Consider the following 23,732-nt stretch of genomic DNA (forward strand, 5'->3'; position numbering starts at 1 on the left):
GGAGCAGGTACAAATTCTGTTGGATTCAAAGGAGCTGCCTTGCAGCTGCTCAGATTGCAGGGCTACATAAGGTCTTCATTTGAGATTCTAGTAGGTCTTCATTTGAGATTCTAGTAGGTCTTCATTTGAGGTTCTAGTAGGTCTTCATTTGAGATTCTAGTAGGTCTTCATTTGAGGTTCTAGTAGGTCTTCATTTGAGATTCTAGTAGGTCTTCATTTGAGATTCTAGTAGGTCTTCATTTGAGATTCTAGTAGCTCTTCATTTGAGGTTCTAGTGAGCCACGCACCACATTGGGCAATATGGATCCTTGATTTAAATCAGCTCCTTATGTTTTACAAACTCCTTGCAGTTGTTTTGGGCAGGTGGTGGGAATTATTAAGTTGTGTGGTTGCCACCCCCCACGGTCTATGTTGGGTGGAAGACATGTTCCCCACATCTTCCTAATTTCTTTATGCCTTCTCCCATACGCCCCTATTTGAATCTGAAGATCCATGTCCCTGCCCGAACCTTAAGATGTCCTTGTCTGAACCTATCCCATGTCCCTATCTAAACCTTAAGATTCAGGTGCTAATTCTCCCATATGTCCCTCCCCAAACCTTAAGATCTCCTTAAGGTTTGCCAAGTGGAGCATGGCAGGTAACCATGGGGGGGGGGTGCGTTTAGGTAGTGGCGCTACAGTTATGGAACAGCCTTCCCAGAGAGGTTTGCCTGGCACCATCTTTGTGGTCTTTTCAGTGCTTTTTTGTTTTGTTTTGAATACTTTTTTTTTTTGTTTACTCAGAGATTCTAATCATTTTAATTATTTTAGCTAACCAAAGAACCTGTGTTATGTGACAGTTATGCAAATTTAGTAGAAGATGGATGGGTGGTGTTTATAGGGAACAAGGGAGAGATAGATAGTGTAGATATATAGTGTTTATAGAAAGGGTAAGTTAGGGCACAATCCTAATACATGTTTAGACAGGAAAAAAGCCCAACTCCCAGCATGGGGAATGCTGGCTGAAGAATGCTGGGAATTGTAGGACATTTTCTGTCCAAGGATGGATAGGATTGAACCCTTACTGAGTCAAACCACTGGTCCATATAGTAGGAGCCCTCCAGGGTCTTCTTTTCACTGGAGATTCCAGGGAGTGGAGCTGGGATTTTTGCATGCAAAACATGTGCTCTACCACTGAGCTATGGACCCTCATCAATGGGGATATTATATCTGGGGATATTATATTTGGTAGAACAGGACCCCCGAAGAGTGCAAAAATGGAGAGAACTGGTAAGGATGGGCTGCCTGCTGTTTCCACTTGTACTCCACTGTGGCATCTTATTAGGAGAACTTTATCACATTCAAACAGATGTGTCAGAATCATTTAAATATGAATGTCAAGAACTGCAGCAAAAGCACTGGGGTGGCAAATTGTAAATTATTAGTGCAGTGTATTACTTGTATTGAAAGTCAGGAATCACTGACCTTAAGTTGTTTCTCTGGATAGGTGGAGGGCATCTGCAATGGATTTTTCCTCGTTGACAGAAAATAAGTGATAATTGGAAAAAGGAAGCCTGGTCAGGCAAACCACTAATTCTCTAATTGATTTGAACATAATTATTTGTGTTAGGAGAAGTGGCTTATGGCACACTGTGCAGAGCCTTGCTTCTTGTTGAACCTGTTGACAAGCAGCTCCAACAATCAAGATCCATTAAACAAAAGTGTACCATTTTCATGCCAGGATGGGTGTTGTTTACATGTCCAGGTGTTTTTTTATTATTATTATTATTACTTATCAAGTTCTTCTGAACTCTAGGCGCTGTCCGAAAGCTACAAGTGTAAGATTGGCCTTGCATGTGTTATCTGTATAGCTTAGAAGTTGTTGAAAGCTTCTTTCATAGGTATTCACCAACACAGAAATCAATTTACACAATACGAGGACCTGATAAAGACTGAGCATGATCTTCAGGAACAAACTTATCCTAAATTGAAGGGCCATGTCAAATCTCCATTCCTCGTATTTGCCTATACTAAGGATAGGCACAGGCCTCCATTTCCTGTCTGTGACAGTTTCACACGAATTCTTTCTTTCTTTCTTTATTTATTTATTGCATTTTTATACCGCCCAATAGCCAAAGTTCCCTGGACAGTTCACAATAATTAAAACCATTCATAGTATAAAACTAACAGTACAACACATGATATAAAATACAATATAAAAGCACAACCAGGATAAAATAAGTCTCTTCTGTCCCATTTCCACATCAAATCTGTGATTCTTTTAAACACTCACACACACACACTTGTAACATTTTTTCCACAAAATACACATTTCTGTATGCTTATTGTAGAGTTAGCCAAGTGCAGAAAAGGGCAACTAAAATAATCACAGGGCTGAAGGAACTCCGCTCTGAGGAAAGGTTACAGCTGGGACTGTTTAGCTTACAGAAAAGATGAGTGAGGGGAGTCATGATAGAGGTAATCAAAATTATGCATGCTATTATTATTATTATTTATTTATTTATTTATATAGCACCATCAATGTACATGGTGCTGTACAGAGTAAAACAGTAAATAGCAAGACTCTGCCGCATAGGCTTACAATCTAATGGAGAAAGTGGAGAGGGAGACATTTTTCTCCCCCTCTCAACGCTAGAACCCAGAATCATTCCATGAGGCTGATTGGTGGGAGATTCAGGACAGATAAAATTTATTTATTTATTTATTTATTACATTTTTATACCGCCCAATAGCCGAAGCTCTCTGGGCGGTTCACAAAAATTAAAACCACAAAAAACATCCAACAGGTTAAAAGCACAAATACAAAATACAGTATAAAAAGCACAACCAGGAAGGACTTCTTCACACAGTGCAGAGTTAAACTATGGAATTCACTTCCACAGGTAGTGGTTTCTACCCATTGGATGGCGTTAAAAGGGGACTAGACAAATTCATGGATGATAAGGCTGTTGATGGCTAGTAGTTACGATGGCTGTATGCTACCGCCAGTATCAGAGGCAGCGTGCCTATGCACACTAGTTACTGGGGAATACAACAGGGAGAATGGTATTGTAGTCATGTCCTATTTGTGGATTTCCCACAGGCAGCTGGACTAGATTGATCTTGGTCTGATCCAGCATGGCTCTTCATATGTGGTTATGGCACAACCGAATATCCAAGGGCTCTAGCTCAGTGTTAGAGCACACGTTTTGCATGCAGAAGGCCCCAAGTTCAATAACATCTCTAGGTAGGGCTGGGAAAGACTCCTGTCCGAAACCCTGAAGAGCAGCTGGCAGTCCAAATAGGCAGTATTCAGCTAGATAGTCCATAGTCTGACTCTATATAAGGTTATAACCTAACCAAACCTCACCATCCCTCATGGGTTAGGTTCTTGTCTCATGCTGTTGCCCTGGCCAAGTCGACTTCTCTGTACTTTTATTTGGTCCAGTTAATGCATTAGTATGGGAAATCACCAACTTATCTGCTTGCCATTGTCCATGCTGGCTGGGAATCTGGAGGACACCAGATTGGAGAAGGGTGCTGAATTATATACACTGCTAGAGAGGACATGGGATTCAACCATGCAGAAACAGATTTAGGAAGTGACCTCATCCTGAGTCAAACCATTGGCCAATCTTGTTCAGTATTGCCTACAGTAGGAGCCACCACTGAGATAACAGAACATCTCCCCTATGACAACAGGAACATCCAGCAGAGGCTGGTGGCTCCGATGTCATTGGGGTGATGTATCCACTCCAGGTTTCAGTCAGAACTCTAAAGGAGCTATTCAAGGTGCAGAGTTCTGACTGGGTGACATCACTGCCACCAGCCTCCACTGGTAATATCTGGATCACAACAAAACAGCTGTTTTTTAAATTCATCTGTTTTTTAAACAGCTAAATCAGCCTTTGCAAGAAGCAGCCATTAAAGGACTAAGCAGAACTAACGTTTTTCCATTTCATTAAAAGTCAGCCCCCGTTGGGCCTTAACTATTTATTGTTTTCTACAGCACGTTTTTATTAAGATGTGTTTTAATCCTTGTTTTATGTTCATGCTGAGGCACAGTGTATTCATTCAGTGGAACCAAGTGGTACAACTTTTTCTGAACTGTACTTTTATCAGCCAGAGGTGTGGGGGTCGCATTCCCCAATAGCAGGAAACGATCCTGCACATGGAAAATAGCATGCCAAGGAGAAGGCTATCAATGGCTACTAGCCCTGATGGTTATGTGCACCAGTTGCTGGGGAACATGGGTGGGAGGGTGCTGTTGCACCATGTCCTGCTTTATTGGTCCCTCGTTGACAGCTGGTTGTCCACTTTGTGAACTGAGTGCTAGACTAGATGGACCCTCGGTCTGATGCAGCATGGCCCTTCTTATGTTCTTAAGGTTAGTCTGAACTCTTCTCTCCGACAAACTGAACCACGCTGTCTCCATCTTCTTCATGGAAACACGTTTTCGATGACATTGCAGCTAGATCAGGCAGTCGACTATAGCAGGGAGGAAAACGAGAACATGACATGGTCTCTTTGAAATAATTCTGCCTCACCCTGAGCAACTTGACAAATTACTCATATTACTGTTATATGAAAAGCTCACAATGCATGATTGATTGGTCTGGTGCAGACTGAAATAGACCCTGAAAGAGAAATCAATGGACAGCTTTCAAAAGCTGGTTGTGTGCCAAGGGTCTATCTAAAAACACACACAACTAGTTTCAGCTGGAAGGGGGAATACATTCCTTAGACTCTTCTGACATTTTTAGGGTGACCCTGCCCTCTTTTAAATCCGGTCACTCTAGTATAGCTCCTGCAGCTTTAACTGTTGTGATGAAGAGGGAATTTCACCAGGTTCTCCATATATACAAATGACGCCTGCTGAAATTTCCTTTTCAATACAACTGTTAAAGATTCAGGAGCCCTGTCCTCCTTTTCATAGGGTCACCCTACATTAAACATCCCCACTGCCATTTTATCTTCACCATGGCCCAGTGAGGTAGGTTGGGCTGAGAGCAAGTGACTTTGTAACTGAGCAGAGATTTGAACCCAGGGCCTTCTGATCTAACTGTCCAATCCACTGCACTAGGCCTCGTTACAGTTCATTCCAGCTTTTGTTCATGGGCATGCAGTAAGCCCCATAATGTGAGAAGCAAGGTCTTTTGACACGTGAGGAGTCACCGTTCTGACACGGGTGTGCCAAATTGCAATCAGGATTCTATGAACAGAATGGTTATGGGCCTTTCCAGTGTTTCTGATTTCTAGTGATTTTCATGCCTCTCATAAATTAAAACTGGAAGCCCTGGGAAGAGCATACAGGCCATTGGAATCTCCTATAGTTAGAAGGCAATGCCAGTTGCTTTTTATCAATGGGCCACGGTGATCTTTTTCTAGCTACTAGAGAACCTTTTTAATTGAACATTTTCAGATTTTCTGTTCAAAGTAGGAGCACCCTTGCTGGTGAGCAGAACTGATTAATGCAACTCAGTAAAGTTTGGGAAGTACCAAATTCCAGCTGATTTTGTATTTGTTGGGTCTTGGCAACGTGCAGTGCGTGCTTTGCACCATCACCCAAGTGAAGCTATTTAACTTGATATATGTGCCATTTCCATCTTTCAGGATCTCAAAGAGCTGCTAGAAAAACTGGAAAAGAATGAAAGGAAGCTGAAAAAACAGCTCCGGATTTACATGAAAAAAGTGCAAGATTATGAAGGTAAGTCTGGTTTCAGATGCTCCCTCTGCATTTGAGAATTTAATGAATTGCCACTATGTCCTACATGATTAAGAATCCTGTGTAACTGAAAAGCTGGCATATCTTTAAATCCACAAAAGCAAAGTACTGTGAGGCTGCAGGTGCTCATGTATGTTTAGGGTATAGAGCAAGATCTTGACTCAAAGAATAAGGAGGGTCGTGTATCGGCCGATAGCCAATGTCAGGAACCATTGAAGTCAAAGCCATCATTACCTGTTTAATAGCTCAGGCTAGAAATCCCAAGGATATGGGGGACATGACTGCAGTTAATCTTCTCCCCCACCTGCTCTACCCCCACACCCAGCAGTCCTGATAGTTGGCTGGTCCATTCTGCCCCATACGAAAGGCCAGTGTCAGGAATGCTTTATATTAAAACATGGCCTCTTTTTTTCAGTACTGTCCTCCTCTGGTTTTGGGACTGCCTCTATCAAGGGAGAATTGCTCCATCTGCTGGTACCCATTGCATATTGTGACTATTAAGGGAACCCTGTGTATTTGCAGCAGCGGCTGAAATAGCTCCACAAGCAAGGAATGCAGAAATAAGACATCTGTGCAGCCCTTTAATTCTTTTTTATCTAGGTGGCTTGACAGAATGATTAGCTACGGCAGGCTTTGATCCCAAGGACTGGTTTCGGAAAGCTGGTCATTAAATGAAATTAAACTGAATGAAAAGGGGATTGGGTATCGCGGCAGCTGGTGCAGATGGTCCTTGTCACTGTAATTTACATGCATCAAACTGACACTTACCACATTGTTGGAATTGTATCTTAATACCCATTTTCTTAATACGTGTCATGTCTGAAACACTCACCAGTGGGTACTCCAGTTGTTATCCTCTAACACAAGCCACTAGCCAAGGAGATAATAATAATGCTAAAAAAAAAACACCCAGCACCAGTATGGTTAGCATCTTCTTGTACAGTTAGAGTTGGGCTTCTTTATTTTTTGAATATAACAGCTTGGCCTAATGGTTATGGCTAAGTATTTGTCCCTTATGGACAAATCCAGAGAATCAGAGCTTTATGTTGAGTATCTAGTGACACCCCGCCTTTGGGGTGGGGCTTGCATATATGACATAGTGCCGCCCTCTCCAACTACTCACATTATGGCTTTGCCATGTCGTGCAAAGAGAAGAACGGGCTATAACCACTATGGCGTCCTTCCCAACCTAGTGCCTTCCAGATGTGTTGGACTGCAACTCCCATCATTCCCAGCATGTGTTGCAGTTCAAAACACCTGGAGGGCATCGGGATGGGGAAGGATGACACAGCGGTGGTGGCCAGATCCTCTCTTCCTGCTACTGTTTGCTTAGTTCTCACAAATAACAGATGAGGAGGTCAACCTGAGTTTGGATAGTTCCAGATTGTAGATGGCGGCTCTTGTGATAGAATGCTCCTCTCTCTCTCTCTCCTGCACATTAGGGAGATGGGTCACATTCCCCTGTGCTAGTTTTCTCTTTTTCGTATGTCGTCTGAAGAGATGCAGCCCTATCACAGCTTTACCACCCTGAGTCCTCTTGTTGAGAACTTGACCGCAGACATCAGAGTATCAGTGTGGTTTCAACGTAACACTGCATCTCTGAAGCAGCCTTTCCCAACCTGGAACCCTCCAGAGGCTGGGACTTGCATGCTAATTTATCTGGGTTGAGGAAGGCTGCACTGAACGCACAAAGTGTGCGAGGGAATTCACGCTGGCAAGGATGAGAAGGAAGTGTGCAATTCCGTGGTCCGCTCCTAGTCTCTTAACAGATCTCCCACATTATATTGGCAAAAGCCCACTTCCAGGCATCATTAGCTTCAAAGGGATCAAACTATTGCAGCGTGGCTTCAGACCATCTCTAAAGCATCTTGGTGCCGTTCCATTCTGCAATTTCTCTCCTTCATCACCAAGTGTATCTATTTGCTTTTCACAGCTGATCAAGCTGTTGTACAAACAGAAAAGCCGCGGCCTGAGCTCAACAGGCAGGTGACGGTCCAAAGGAAGGAGAAAGACTTCCAGGGAATGTTGGAATATTGTAAAGAAGATGAGACGCTACTCGTAAGAAATCTCATTACAGGTAAATGCCCGTGCTTGGCTTGTCAGCCTTGGTTGTTTCTATAGTAGCTAAGTGGTTTTCAACACTCTTTTCTGGGGGTTTCTCGGATTCTTCAACGTGAAAACCGGTCATGGCAGATGCAGCTTCCTGAAAAATAGCTCGCTAACTTCTACTAAGCTTTGATTACAACGGTCAGTGGCAGGGAAGGGACATTGTTGCAGGGCACGGGTGGACAGAAGGTAGATCTATGGATGTTTTGGGACTTAAACTCCCAAAAGTCCCTGCCAGCATTGCCAATGATCAGGAATGTTGGGAATTGAAGTTCAAAGATTCTGGGGAACTACTTTCTGCCCTCTAGGACAGTGCTCACGGGGGGGGGGGGGGGATTTAATGAAATCCACAACCCTCCTTTCAATTTTTAAATGCAGTAGTAGAATAAGAGTGGAGCCTTCTGCCTCCCTGCCATTCGAGCACTGTTCATAGGAAATACATTTCAGTTTTATATGGTGTGACACTGATAATCCAGCAGCGCTGATAATCCGACCAGCACTCCATGTAACTGTAGAACAAAGGAAGTACTTCTTCACACAGTGATGGAATTCGCTGACACAAGTTGTGTAAAAACCACCTAAGTTAGTGGCCATCAACAGAAGATGTGACAGATTCATGCAGGATGCAGGTCTATTGGTTGGACTGCAACTCCCGTCATCCCCAGACAGCATGGCGCCAGGTGAGAGAAGGGTGGACTAGATGACTCTCAGTCTGATCCAGCAGACCTGTTTTTTTGTAGGCTGCACCTGAGGACTTTTACACACATGTCTCTGTAGCATGCTGAGTTTTCAGAGCAGAAATGCAAATCAGGAAGTAAATTTGTAGAGTTCCCTGGAAAGCAGGGCTGAGGCATCTGATGCTATAGTACTGTCAAAGCTAAGCAGGTACAGGGTTGATCAGGAATTTGGATGGGAAACCACTGGAAGCCCTGTAGAAATGGGATACTAGGATTTCTTTTAAAAGAAAAATATCTGTCATAGGGCTTGTCTACACCAGCCCTATATCCTGTGGTAGTCCTCAGATCGTCCCTCTGCATCCAAATGACACACAGGGATCCCAAGACAACCAAGGACTTTCCCCGGGATATAGGGAACTGCGGAAAACCAACCAGACATAACAGTCATAGACAAAAAAAGGGGGGGGGGAATCGTACCTTATTAACATAGCAATACCGGATGACAAAAATGTTGAAAAGGAAAGAGAGAAAAATATACACCGATGGTTATGGAAGTTAAAGAACTACGGCAACAGGAAAAGGTCACAATTATCCCATTAGTCACTGGCATCACATCAAAAAAACTATACAGAAAACCTTCAGAAACTGAGCCCACCAAAATACATCCACACCAGCATCCAGAAAGCAGTCATACTTAAAACATGTTCAATTGTCAGGAAATTCCTGAATCTGCAAAAGACAGCATTACTTGACAAAGCCCATCATGTTCATCTAGAAAAACCTCCATGAGTGAGAAAGAAATAATAATAATAATAATAATAATAATAATAATAATAATAATAATAATAATATAGCCATCCCCATAGGATTGTGCCCTCATTTACCTAACAACTTTGAAGATATCCTTAATGCATATGTGATTTTTTTAAAAAATAGTTCATTATATGTAGATTTGATATTGGAGGAATGAGACCAAATAATGCCAATAATTCTCTGATTTGATCATGGTTTCGGCAACAGTGTTCATGTGCGTATAATATATAATGCTGCTGCTAAGAAGTCAGGTTATTAAAACGTTTTCTCTCATGCTTACAGAACTGAAGCCCCAAACTGTCTCTGCCACGGTTCCCTGTCTTCCTGCCTACATCCTCTACATGTGCATCAGGCACGCGGATTACGTTAACGATGATCATAAAGTGCACTCCTTGCTTACCGCTACCATCAATGGCATTAAAAAAGTATTAAAGGTAAATAAAACAAAATGCAGGCTCTTTTTTTTAAATGGGTAGGCTTTGTTGTGATAATTTTAGCAACTAGTATGACAGTTTTAAAGATAGGTCTGCATGGTGGGTGGTAGAGAATATCTGGGCACTGTTACCACAGGACACAGTAACTCCCCCTTGCCCCTCCCCCAGCAATACTGGAATCCTGTAAAGAGAAAATAAGGACAAAAGCAAGATCCATAAATCCCCTTAGGCACATGCAAGGACTTCTGTAACTATGGCAGGAATTCCACATGGCTGTTTTGGGTTTTTTAGACCAGGAATGGGCAACCTATGGTCCTCCAAATGTTTTGGCCTAAAAGTCCCATCAGCTCTAGCTAGGATAGCCAGTGCTGAGGGGTGATGAGAGCTGTAAGCCAAAACATCTGGATGGCCATGAATTTCCAACCACTACTTTAGACTGAGGCCTTGATTTGCACTTAATGCCTTTTTTGTATGATTTGTTTTGGGTCAGGGTGCCTAAACTCATAGCCTTTACCTCAGATCTCAGAACTTCTAGGTCTCACAGTTACAGTTTCTGCCACAACTGAAGAGAATGAGCAACTGAGAAACAGGAAGCCTGCATGAGGGATATCAGTGTAGGAAAAGTGTCGTGTTCACCTGCCTGTAACAGAGAGGAGATTGCAAAGAAGCCGAGATCCCAAATATTAGTCCTAATTAACTCATTAAAGCCTAAGTTTCAAATAGGATTTTCATCTTATTTGTTTTGGGTTCTTCACAGAAACACGAAGACTTTGAGATGACATCATTTTGGCTGGCTAACACCTGTCGCCTTCTACACTGTCTAAAGCAATACAGCGGAGATACGGTGAGAGAACTGTAGTAGATGGATGTCTCCAGCCAACCACACCATTTTCCAGGATACTCTATTCCATTCTCCATACCCCCTGCCCAGTCTTCTATTTTTCTTCCCAACACTCAGCTTTCAGTGCCCACTGAGTGCCCTCTGCCCTTATTTGAGTGGTTTTGGTGGGTTTCTCCATTAGGGGTTTTCTTAAGGTTTTTTGTACTCCTGGAAATTGGGAGTTTGCCTGCTGCTATCTCTCTATGAATGAATTGTGCCATTTAGGCTATGTGAGGATCCACACATAGAGAATCAGTTTGCTATTAATATATAGGGTTGTTTTTCAGCGTTTTATGGAGCAGCTTGTTCCTGCCAAGTTTGACTTCAGTTGATCTAGAACAACAGTGAAAATGCCTTTAGATAGTTACCAGGGAAAAAGACTAAAGGCATGGCTAGACGAGGGGGGTGGAGGGTGACGATTTCGTGATTTTATGATCGCGAGATCATCGCCCTTGTCCACACATGGTGTGCAACATCCCAGGGAGAAGACAACGTCACGGCCGCCATTTTGTTCGTTTGTTTTTAATCCGAGAAGAGCACAGGAGCGCTCCTGCAAAAAGTGTAATGTTTTTGTAAAAAAAAAACTAAATACCTCCCGTTCCCCGTTCCCCACCCTCGATGGGCACAGAGCTCCTGAGGACCTCCGTGCCCGGTTCCCAGCTACTTGTGTTTACTTGCGAGGAGCCAGGACATACCAGCAACGGTGTGCCACATGAAATCGGAATTATGTCCGGGAAAGCAGCCAAAGGCTGACAATGATAAACGCTGGAGCCTCAAAGCAATGGAATGGTGTGTTTATTCAAAGAATACAGACAACTTGGAAACGCAGGAGGCTGTAGGTAACTGAAGGAAAAGCAAGACAAGGGGTCCAGGCTTACGCCAGAAAGCGTAGGTTGTGGCCAGTCCGAGGTCCAGGGCTTTAGTAGGCAGCGTGATCGAGGGTGCAATCCAGGGTCAGCACAACTGGCAAGCAGCAAAGTCCAAGTAACAGTCCGAAGGTCCACAGGGCAAGAACAGGCAAGCGAAGTCACAATCCAGTCCTAGGTCAAACAGGAGTCCAGAGCAGAGAGACGTAGTCACGAGGTCCAGGAGTCAAGGCAGGAATCAGGAACAAGGATCCAAGAAGCAAGGCACGGGTCAAGAGATTCAGGAACAGAGGCTTTCGCCAGGAAGCTCAGTTAATCTCTGACAAAGCTACCTCAGCTGGCTGCTGCGTATTTATGCTGAGTCAGAGTGCTGAGTCATGGCCCCTCAGCTGTTCCTTGATTGCTTGGCGTTTTAGATAAAGGCGGCGCGAGTGCCACCTGGTTTCTTTCTCGGCATGCAGCTGACTCAACGCAGGTATGCCTGTTTCTTCTCCTGAATCCTCCCGACTGGCAGAGGTCTCCGATGGCGCCAAGCCCTCTGAGTTGGCAGGAGCCTCCGCTGGCACACCTGTGCATGGCCCTCCTCCCTCTGCCAATCCCAACTCCATGCCTCCTGAGCTGGTGCTGGGCTCTGCCGACTCCAGTTCCTCCTCCCCTGATTCCATGTCCACGCAGGGCATGACAAATTAATCTATAGGGCGATAACCTGGGCCAAGGGAGGGATCTTCCCTCCCTGTTCCCGGGATGCCCTGTGTGTCATATAGACACACAGGGATGATCCCAGGGCGATCACCGGGATATCGCCCTGTCTAGCCATGCCCTAAGGCTACAGTCCTATTCACATTTTCCTGAAAGTAAATACCACTGAACGGAGTGGGACTTCCTTCTGAGTAGGCATGCTGAGAATTGTGCTGTTCGTCTTCGACAAAACGACTTATCCCTATTTGTCTGTTTTCACAAAAGGATGTCAAAATAGAAATCAGGATGGTGGGGGGTGGGGCAGGATGTGCATCAGACTTCCTATCCAGGAGGGGGACCCTGCTACTCTTCCTTGTCTCTCTTCATCCCTCTGTAGGTATAGAATTCACACAGAACAGCATTAGAACTTAAGAGGAGCCATACTGGATCAGACCAAAGGTCCATCTAGCCAAGCATTCTGTTTACATGGTGGCTCACCAGCTGCCTGTGGGAAGCCCACAAGTAGGATATGAGTGCATCAGACCCCTCCTGGTTGTGCACCCCAGCAACTCTTGTACACAGTCTTACTGCCTCTGATGCTGGAGGTAGTTGTATAGCCATCAGGACTAGTAGCCATTGATAGGCTTAACCTCAGTGAATTTGTCTAACCTCCATTTTCAAGCCATCCATGGCGGTGGCCATCACAGCATCTTGTGGTAGCAAAAACACCTGGTGGGCTCTAGCCTCTCACTGGTAACTCTCCAGTGATAGAAGACTCCTCCTCAGATGAAGTTTGATGCAGCAGATCTATTAACTAGGGAGGACTCCATATCACACAGGACACTGAAAACCACCCAGCCACACAAGGTCTGTTTAGACACCATGAGGAATTTAAGTTTCCCTGCAGGCAGCCTCAAAGTGAGCACAAATTTGTGACCTCACCTGAGATCTACCCCAAAAGCACTAGGTGTCATGTTTTCTCTTTAACCTCTTGCCTTCTTGGGAGACAATAACGAGGCCTGCTAAGTAATCCACAAAGCTTTATTTAAGCAATGAAATCTCTTCCCACCAGAAGAGAGTCTAATATCTGAACTCTTCCTTAAACAAAACTATGCAAACTAAGCGAGACAATTGTCTGTTCAAGAATAGAAAGCCTTTTCCCAAGACGTGTTAACTTCAGAGAGACTAGTTCTGAGGCGGCTTCTGATGGGACGCCAGCCAGTCTGACTTTCTCTCACCTTCCTTTCGCTCCGCCCATTTCAGTCTGCGGCGTACTCTAGGATCGGCTAACCTGTCGGTGCTCTCTCCTTCGGAAGAATGTTGGCTTCCCGCTGACTGTGTATTATTTGCCCTTGACAAGCTAAGCTCTGGAGAGAGTTCACCACCAACTGGTGAAGAGTTCATGAGAGCTCTCTCCTCCACTGATACAGGCTGGCCTGTGTCTGGTGCCGACTCCTCTACATCAAAGTCTGATTCTGATTGATTACCTGAAACACCTTCTTCCAAACTAGGGGAAGCAGGGCTAGACATGGCACTAGGTGTTGCCAGGATGATCTTGGCAGAATGCTTTGTTTGATAATGCCAACATTAAGGTAGGTGGTGTTTTTAATTTGCTAAACTCAAATTAACCCCAGCTAAATGGCTCCATTCTGTTGCTCTTCCTTTTTAGGGTTTTATGACCCAAAACACCACGAAGCAGAACGAACATTGTCTGAAGAACTTCGACCTCACCGAGTATCGCCAGGTCCTAAGTGATCTCTCTATTCAGATCTACCAGCAGCTCATTAAAATTGCAGAAGGCATCTTGCAGCCCATGATAGGTAAAATGCCAACACTCCATGCAGCTCAGCTCAATGGTGCATTTGAAGGACTGTCCCCACTCTCCCCACTCTCTGAATTAAACTGTAAAATGAGTTCCAGCAGAAACAAATCCATACCCCTAATGTTCTGGGTGAAGGATGCAATGTACCAAGTTACCCAGTGCCTATAATGCCCCAAACATCACTCTTGCATATTCCATTCATTTAAATGGGGTGTGCAGAGAAGCGTTTACTGGTGGTTTGTGCCTCTTGTAAGTCCCTTTATGTGTCACATTTTCATCCATGGCAACACTTTTGGAGCTATTCTTATGAAATATTATAAGCTGAAGAACCTCTCATTGGAACTGAAAGTTGATGTGGATTTTTAAAGGTGGATCTGTTATCAGAAGCTGGCAGGCATGTGGGGTGGATTGTCAATGCCAATGAGTTTTCCCACATTAATTTCTTCATAGGAATTCAACAGTGAATCGCATCAAAATCCCTGCGACGACCCCTGAGATTTCACCAGGCCTATGCATTTTCATAGGAACTTGCTTTTAAAAACAAAGGCTGAGATCCTCATAGTCCCACGGCCTGTCTCTAGTACACATTTATACACTTGTGCAATACACTAATGGTATACTCGAAGCCACAGGTGGGGGCCACCCGGCCACCCTCTGCTTAAAAAAAGCCTTTGTGGTGCTAGCAGAGGCTTTTTAAAAGCCAAATTGGTGCACATGAAGGGGGAGTTTTGAGAGCGGGAGGGGCTCACCACCACCACAACCCATGCATTGCACTCCCTCCTTGAAAAATTCCTCCATGCTATGATTAAGCTTGGGAAAATACTTGCACTGAAGCCAATGGAAGGCTTTTCCAAGCTAATTGCTGTGGAGGTGGAGCAAGGGGTCAGCACTGGGCAGGAGAGGGTTAACTATCCCCTCCCTAGTTGCAACCTTTCCAAATCCCTCCCCCGCCCCATGCTGAAATTAGGGTTAGGATAATGGCCTAATTGTAATATGGGGTGGGTGGGTCCTGTGTGTGCACGTGAATGGTGTGTGTGCGTGTGTGTTTGTGTGTGTAGTGTATGCATGTGTGAGACTGGCCCTTTCTACACCTAAGGATTATGCCAGGAAAATGGATGGATCGTCTCTGCCTGCTACTGGGATCCCGTGTGTGTCATTTGCATGCACAGGGATGATCCCTGGAAAAAAGGCAGGTGTACAAACGGCCAGTGTGTGCGGTGTCACTTGGTGACATGCTGTCCCCAACACATTGCCACCAAGACCACTCTGACTTATGACTTTCCCACCACTAGTCACCCCCTATTTCAGGTTGTGCAAATGTAACTATTTTTAATCTTTCCCCACCTCCCTTTTCCCCTTCTGTTGTTTCATTGCTTAAAATACGTAATCCATTCGAAAGGCTTGTTAGAGCTGTAGTCTGAATTTATTATACCTCCATGCAGAGGTGTCCATAATTTTTACAGTATGTTAATTGAGTTCTAACCCATCCTATTTCCCACAGCATTTCAGGGCTTTATAACCATTAGCTAATTAATCCTTACCAACACACGGATGCAAGAGGAATACGGAGTAAAATTCTCTTGCTTATGCTGACGGCAGGGAGCTTAATCTGACACAGGAAACTTTTCTGAGTGCCGGGTGAAAGCCCAACGGTTTTTCACATCATGGCTCCCTCTAGGCCACCAAAGCAGTGCATTTATTTGCTACCAGGACTGCTACATCCCATTACTATCCATTCATGAGACTGAAATGCAAATTAGCTAGAATGTAAAGGTGTGATGTTTGGTGATTTAGGGGCAGGCAGGCTCTTGCAGCTGGTTATGAGTATTAGAAAAACCTCCACGCTGAAACGCTGACATTGGAATTTTCTTGGCACACCTGGTTTGCCTTTTGAGACTTTATTATTCCATGTATTTATTTTAATTACATTTTTAATCTGCCTGATCACTGAAGTTCTCCAAGCGGATTCCTGGCTTTTCGGTATAAATCCATGAAACCTAAAAACAATAAAATACAATATATGAAAGCTATACAAATAAAATGCAATATGAAACCATAAACGCTAAAAGAATGCAATACAATAGGAATAATCCCTATCATTTATTGCCTTCCCAGTGAGTGCGGTGTTGGAAAACGAAAGCATCCAGGGCCTGTCGGGCGTGAAGCCAATGGGTTACCGGAAGCGAAGCTCCAGCATGGGGGACAGTGACAACTGCTACAGCTTGGAGGCCCTCATCCGCCAACTCAACACATTTCACAGCGTCATGTATGACCAGGGCCTGGACCCGGAGATCATCCAGCAGGCCATTAAGCAGCTCTTCTACATGATGAATGCTGTGGCCCTGAACAACCTGCTGCTGAGGAAGGACATGTGTTCTTGGAGCACGGGCATGCAACTCAGGTAGGCTTCAAACGGAAGCTCGTGCGTATGCTTAGCCACACAAGGTTGTGCCTACATCTCCCAGTACCTCCGCTTTGTAGGAGGGACACACTGCTTACTGTATACCATTACAGTGGTGGCCAAAATTGTGGACACTTTTTGAAATTTTCATGTTTTGCAACTTTGCGTGCTTATAGAAAATGTTCTGTTTCACGAAATTCAAATGTTTATATATCAGTTGAAAGAGAACTTAATGCTGAATTCAATACAAAAAAACAGAATGCAAATACCTGCAGTACAAAAAAAGTTATGCTTGCTTTAGACTAAAAACAAACACAGGTGTGATTGAGTGAAGCAGCGGCTTGGAATTGCAAACCCTTCTGGCCAATCACAGTCCTTGTTCTGGGGACCAATCACATGGCACTAGCTGCGATACATCACGTTTCAAGTTGGGGAAAGTCAGTTTTGCTGTTTGTTCTATAACTGAAGCGCAATTGGAGATTGTGTGAATATTTGAAGTATTTCTCAAATTAAAAGTGTGCGTACGTACGTCATAAATAGAGCCATGGCACCAAAGAAAAGAGTTGATTGGACACCCAGGAAAAGAAGCAGGATTGTTGTATTACGTGAATCAGGCCTTTCAACTGATCTATAAACATTTGAATTCCGTGAAATGGAACATTTTCTATAAGCGTGCAAAGTTGCAAAACGTGAAAATTTCAAAAAGTGTCCACAATTTTGGCCACCACTGTAAAAGGAGGACCAGTGCAATGCAGGAGGAACATGGGCAGCAGCAGCAGCACGATCACACCAGTTGGCTTCTCTCCACTTTGGCTCCAGTCTCTGATGTTCAAGAGTCACACGCTATGGAGGAGCATACAAGAACAAGAGAGACCGTGCTCACTGGCTAAATCCAACGTAATGGAAGCAGGCTTAAATATGGTGCTTTCGTTGGAAGGTTTCATACACACATGGATGTCACTTAGTTTTTCATCACCCAGTGACTCGATGCAGTTCAGTGTCTGAAACGACTTCATTGTGTTTGAAGCAATGTGAGGGAACATGAAAATAAGTCAGTCTGTGGAGTTTGATCCATGATGGCTTGTTCACACATGCAAGCCCTCACTTGCTGCTGCAGTCATCAGGTGGTAGGAACGGGGGAAGCTGCTTTATGCTAGAGTACTTGTCCATCGAGCCCAGTCTTGTTGACTCTTGACTGCCCATAACTCTCCAGGGTCCCAGGCATAAGAACATGAGAACATAAAAAGCACCATGCTGCATCTTGTCCAGTATTCTGTTCTCTCAGTGGCCAACCATCTGTTGATCGGAAACTCACAAGCAGGACATGAGTGCAACAGCACCTTGTCGCCCATGTTCCCCAGCAACTGGTATACATAGGGATACTGCCTCTGATACTGGAGGTAGCATATAGCTGCCAGGACTAGTAGCCATTGATAGCCTTCTCATCCAGGAGTTTATCTAACCCCTTTTAAAGCCATCCAAATTGGTGGCCATCTCTACACCTTGTGGTAGCAAATTCCATAGTTTAACTATGTGTTGTGTGAAGAAGTCCTTCCTTTTATCTGTCCTGCCTCTTCCCCATCACCTTCTACCTGATCCTTTTGGCTGGAGATGCCAGGGATCAAGCCTAGAGGTTTTGCATGCAAAGCCTGTGCTATACACCTAGGAGCATAGGAAGTGGCCTTTAGTGACTCAGATCCTTGGTCCATGTAGCCCAATATTGCCAACACCAACTGGCAGTGGCTCTCCAGGGTTTCGGGCACTATTCTTTCCTAGTCCTACGTGGAGAAGTTGGGGATTAAACCTGAGCCCTTCTGCATACAAGGGCAGGGTCTTACTATTTTATTGTTTTACTATGTACAGCACCATGTACACTGATGGTGCTATATAAATAATAATAATAATAATAATAATAATAATAATAATAATAATAATAATAATAATAATAATAATAATATAATATGCTCTACTACTGAGCAATGGCCTTTCCCATGAGCCATGATCCCTCCCGAGCGACCATGTAGGTTTGAATCGACCTGGGATGTTTTGCAAAAGACACATCTGAACAAGGATTGTAATGAAGACCAAAGCTAATTCTTTGACCACTACACCACGGTGGCTCTCTAATCTGTACACCACCATGAGATCTTATTGCTATAGGGTGGGATAGAAATGTTTTAAATAAATAAATAAATAAATAAAATCCATGTCTTTTCTAAGGATCCCCTTGCAGCAGAAATCACTGCTAGGCATTAGAAAACTCAAATGTCTGAAATACTGGGCGTCTTGTAATTCACGACTTCCTTGTCTGGGTCCAGGTTTAACATCACCCAGCTGGAGGAATGGTTGCGAGGAAAGAACCTGAACCAGAGCGGGGCTGCCACCACCATGGAGCCCCTCATTCAGGCTGCACAGCTCCTGCAGCTGAAAAAGAAGACCTCTGAAGATGCCGAGGCCATATGCTCCTTATGCACCTCCCTCACCACGCAGCAGGTAACGAGCTGGAAGGGGGCGTTGAGTCGTGAGCTCAAAGAGGCTAACAAAAGAACAAACACCCAGGAACCAGTCCCTGCCCATTTTATCCTTACAACCACCCAGGGGGGAAAGCCAGGCCGAGAAGATGAGGAAGTGCCTCAAGGTCACCAGTGAGCTGCCGGGAGGCGCAGGGATTTGAACCTGGATTTCCTTTCCCTTTGTCAAACGCACCTGCTAGCTGAGACTACCTACAAAATCCTCCCCCAGGCCATTTTCCCTTCAGCCAGGCATACAAAACATATAACATATCGAACGGCCAAGGATTTGCAATGAAGAATTGCTGAGCAGCGGGGGCAACAGTGAAGCGCCCCTCCCAGCTCCTCTTTCCGAACAGCCCCCATTCTCCTTCCCCTTAGTTGGTCGTTCCACCCTGCCCCCCCTCCCCCCCGCCTGCCATCTTTACGGCGTCGCTTTGGTGCTGCAAGATGCCTTGCTCCTGCACTTGTGTTCCTTCCCGGCCACCTACACAGGAAGGAACGCAAGTGCGAACTTTCCCCTCTTTAAAAGTTTCCCCTCTTTTAAACTTTTTAAAAATACAGATAATAAAAATAAAAATGGTGGGGGGGAACAAGGCAGCCAGAGGAGGATGCGAGGAGAGGGGTTTTTATTTTTATTATGTGTATCTGTGGAGCTGCGGAGATACAGATAATAATTTTTTTTTAAAAAAAATTAAGTGGGGGAGGAACAGCTCCGTTCCTCTCCTCCCCTCCCGTTTTAATTTTTTAACTTTTACAGGCACAGGCCATCCATGGCAACCAATCAGGGCACCATGGGCTCCACTGCCAAAATAGTTGGGGTAAGTGCCCAACTTTTTGGGAGCGGAGTTTCCTGGGTTTGCCCCCGGATGGCTTTGCAATGGCAGCTGCGTCATCTAGATGACGTGCCGCTACTGCGAAGCCACCCCGGGGCAAACCCTTCGTGTAGACAAGCCCCCTTACTTCTGAAGCTGGCGCCCTCTCTTCTAGAGGGAGAAGCTTGGCTTGCAGAAGGGGCGTGTTTTTCTAGAAATAATAGTGGTGGCCCAGGGTGCATTGCATCAGTCCAGCTACTGTGTCCCCTCTACACACACCCGTCTTGTTTTTCCCTTCACAGATTGTAAAAATACTCAATCTCTACACTCCCGTGAATGAATTTGAAGAGCGAGTGACGGTAGCATTCATAAGGAACATTCAGGTGAGTTCTGGAACAATAAGGTGGTAGATTTTACATCTACCACACAGGTGGGGGAACAGCCACGTGTCTGGTTTCTAAAAGGCAGTGCTTTAGCATTAGTCTCAACCGTGGAACGTATCCAGTAGATACAAAAGCATTTAGATGAAGTTTCCTAGGTTGAAAGAAGGCAATTGGCCTTCTCTTGCTAGGAGCTTTTCTGTGCAGTGCCCACCTGACACCAAGTCAAACCATTTGTCCATCTAGCCCAATATTAGGAGCTCTCCAGATCCTGGGCAAGAGCTTTTCCAGCCTTGCTACCCTTTTAACTGGAGATGTCAAGAAATGGACCTTGTATTTTATGCCTGCAGCACATGTGTTCTGCCTCTGAGCTGTGGCTCTTCTCTGCTCCTGTTCTGCAAGGTAACATGGACACTAGCAAAATGCTTTGTCAGAAGGTGGGTTAGCAGTGAAAGGGGACTGGTGTATTGCAGGGAAAGCAGCAGGTAGGACGCCATGTATCCCTACAGTCTGCAGAAGCAGAACAAATCTATGGAGAGCAAGCAGACATTCCCAAACTTGCCTGATTTATACGGGTTGCAAAATTAAGCTTTGCTTGGTACAATCCTTTTCATGGTCCACAATTTTGTACCCAGAGCCACGCTCATAGGCCAGGAGGTGGATAACAAATGGCTTAAATATAAAAGAATAAAAGAATAGGTCAGAATCACCTGTTTGGGAGCATTTGGCAGGTTCAAAACGATTTAATCAATCGATCATTCAAATTTTCTCCTACTGCTTGAGGTGGGGAGCTCTGACATCAGAGCTTCCAAAGAATTGGTGCTTGGCGGTAGATGGGTGTTTTTTCTTCCCATTTGTTTCATTTTTCCCTCCCTTAAACTGTTTCCCTCCTATTGATGTCAATGAGGGAAATGGACTATGCGATCTCCAGGTTCTTGGCTCGTGTCAGGGGCATGGGACTATTCAAGAGACTCCCCTTGCAGGAACCTAGTAATTACCTTGAAGGTTCCCACAAAGGAAGCCCTTTGACTGGTTCCATTAGCTTTCAGGTTAACCTTTTGATATATATGGAGACACTGCATTGTTAATAATTGTGAGGATATTATTGCACAAGAGTATTGCATTTCCCTCTATTGTTTTTAATGACATTTTTTTTAGTTTGCATAGACAAAGTAATATGATCAGATAGTTTTGTGTATTTTCTATCTTCATCAGTTTGCCTGTCCCAAATGGTTTATTACCTCTAGCACAATGCCAATAGTGTTAGTATGTTTGAAGTTTCCCAGGGAATGCCATCGCACAAGTGATTACCGTTGTGCTAGAGGTCTTTTACGCTAGTGCAACATAATTTGCGCTAGCGGAATGACATTGTTGGATACTGCCCATTAATTTATTTACATTAATTGAAACGTGTCCTGTGTGTTTGAAGTCTGCAGTATCGTCCACTGTCACTAAGTGGCAGGCTGAACCAGCGCACAGCTTTGCAGTCAATACAATTTGAAGCCAGAGGAGATGAGGAGGCTAAGGGATCGAGTTATACTGCTGCCATGCTGTGGGGCAGCTTGCTTCAAGGGAAAGGAGGTGCACAGACCCCTTCCTAGGTGATAGACTATGGCAGGGGCTGTGCCTAGGTATGCCAGAAGGCTTAGCTTCACTCAAGACAGGGTGGGCACAATGTGTTCCGCTCTCTATCAGCTGTATAAGTTTGCTTCTAGGCTTCCCTATATGAAAGTAAGGGTTATTCCAACCTGCGGTTATTCCACTAGTAATGAAATAAATAAAGTAAGTTGCCACCTACATAGTGTCATTCTTAGCTTCATTGAATTTGACTGTGAACAGACAACAGGCATGTGATCAAACAATAGGCAATCAATTGACAATGTCTCACTGGTCAGTTGACTGGCATGCCCACCCCGAGACCCCAAAGCAGATCTAGCTGTAGAAAGCCAGCCCCAATGTGAAGGCAAGGCTAGCCTCAGGCCTCATCTACACCAGGCAGGATATGACAGTATGAAAGCGGTATATAAAAGGCAGGAGCCACACTACTGCTTTATAGCGGTATTGAAGTGCACTGGCAACTGTTGGGGCCCATTGACACATACCATATACTGCTTTCATAGTGCTTTATCCTGCTTCGTGTGGCTCCTGCCTTTTATATACCACTTTCATACTGCCATATCCTGCTTAGTGTAGATGAGGCCTCAGGCTCACTATAAATGTTCCAAATTGTGTTGCCGCATACTTTTGTCTCCCTATTAACGTGTTTATTCCCACTCCCTCTCTGCTTCTTTTAGGCACATTTGCAAGAGCGGAATGACCCTCCGCAGCTGCTGTTAGACTTCAAATTCATGTTTCCTGTTTTGTTTCCATTCAACCCTTCTTCTCTAACCATGGACTCTATTCACATCCCTGCTTCTCTTGGCCTGGAATTCCTTAACAAAGTTTGAAGATACTATACTGACTCTCAGCCCAATTTCCCAAGAGTTCAAGCAAAAAACAAAAAGTGGAATTAAAGGATCTCTTCAAATGTGGACCAAATGAACGGTTAAAGAACCAATACACTTTAGTCAGCCAGTGCTAAATTGTACAGCATAAGAAACTAATCTTATATTTTGGTTGGATGCTTCTTGGTTTGTATGTGGATTTGTTTTTTGAAAGGGTGGTAGATCTTGCAGCTAATACTTGAAACAAGAGGAGGGGGTTGTACTGCTTCATATCAGGCTAAAATCTTGTCCCCCAGCTGCCATTAGGCACCAGTATTGGTAAGTGGGACATGTATTTTGATTTTCATAAATTATGGCTATCAAGAAATTCTGTGCTGAAATAACAAAAAGACTAAATGTCTACACGTCTTCAAAATGTTCATGGTTTGCTTGCACAAATTGGAAGCAGGCTTCAATTTCTCTGTTGCTGCTGCTATCCACTATTTTTAAAATGATTGTTTCAGGAAATAAAAGTTGCTGGCGGCCAAACTAAGAATCCATGATGTATTTTGAAAGGAAAGTAGTGGGAGGAAAACAATACTGGCATCTGGAGCTTGAGAAGGTGGCTGCGGTGGTTCAAATACCAATTTGCGTGTACTATATAGTAGATTGGTCACTTGGACTGTGTCCCAGTCCACCTCCAGCATGTCAAGCAGCCATAACTCTTTCTTCTGTGTGCAGCATGGAGAATGAGGGAAGTTATGGACCCACAAACCTCTGTACTAGTTTAATCCCATAAGTAGGATTCCACTACGGGCTACTACACATTATTCAGACCAATCCAGAAGGTTGATGACTTTAGGCCTCTTTAATCCCAGTGATGTTTTTGAGACTGCTTTGATTTACTGAGTGAGAAAAGGCAGTGTGGTGCACAAGGTGCATCACACCTCAAAAAAAGAGGACAACTCCTTGCCGACACAGTTGAAGAACCGTTACAGTCCACCAGCAGTATGACCACACTAGTATCTGTACCAGTTTGCGGTATAGATACCACGGCTCAGTTGTGTGTCATTGTGGAGTCAACATTTCCCTAACCTGCAATCTGCTGCAATCTGCTTTATTGGGCTGGCTGAGCCATACACATGGAACACATCTTCGATCAATTGCGTGATTTGGGGGAGTTTTCCAAGCTAGTAATGAAGGCCGCTATTTCATACCGCAGAA

General features: G+C 44.4%; 1 protein-coding gene across 3 annotated transcripts in view; it reads left to right on the forward strand.

Annotated features, from left to right (window-relative positions):
- MYO5B (myosin VB) overlaps positions 1-23,458 on the forward strand; it is a 339,709-nt gene extending 316,251 nt beyond the window's left edge. For all 3 annotated transcript variants that reach the window (XM_063128253.1, XM_063128254.1, XM_063128255.1), the window contains 9 exons: positions 5,592-5,685; positions 7,637-7,780; positions 9,582-9,733; positions 10,491-10,577; positions 13,827-13,977; positions 16,095-16,380; positions 18,699-18,873; positions 20,008-20,088; positions 22,380-23,458. In XM_063128253.1, the coding sequence (XP_062984323.1) occupies positions 5,592-5,685; positions 7,637-7,780; positions 9,582-9,733; positions 10,491-10,577; positions 13,827-13,977; positions 16,095-16,380; positions 18,699-18,873; positions 20,008-20,088; positions 22,380-22,532 (1,323 nt within the window). In that variant the 3' untranslated portion in view covers positions 22,533-23,458. The remainder of the gene's footprint in view (positions 1-5,591; positions 5,686-7,636; positions 7,781-9,581; positions 9,734-10,490; positions 10,578-13,826; positions 13,978-16,094; positions 16,381-18,698; positions 18,874-20,007; positions 20,089-22,379) is intronic.
- The last annotated feature ends 274 nt before the right edge of the window (positions 23,459-23,732 follow it).

The sequence above is a fragment of the Elgaria multicarinata genome, chromosome 6 (assembly GCF_023053635.1).
Source record: "Elgaria multicarinata webbii isolate HBS135686 ecotype San Diego chromosome 6, rElgMul1.1.pri, whole genome shotgun sequence".
NCBI lineage: Eukaryota > Metazoa > Chordata > Lepidosauria > Squamata > Anguidae > Elgaria > Elgaria multicarinata.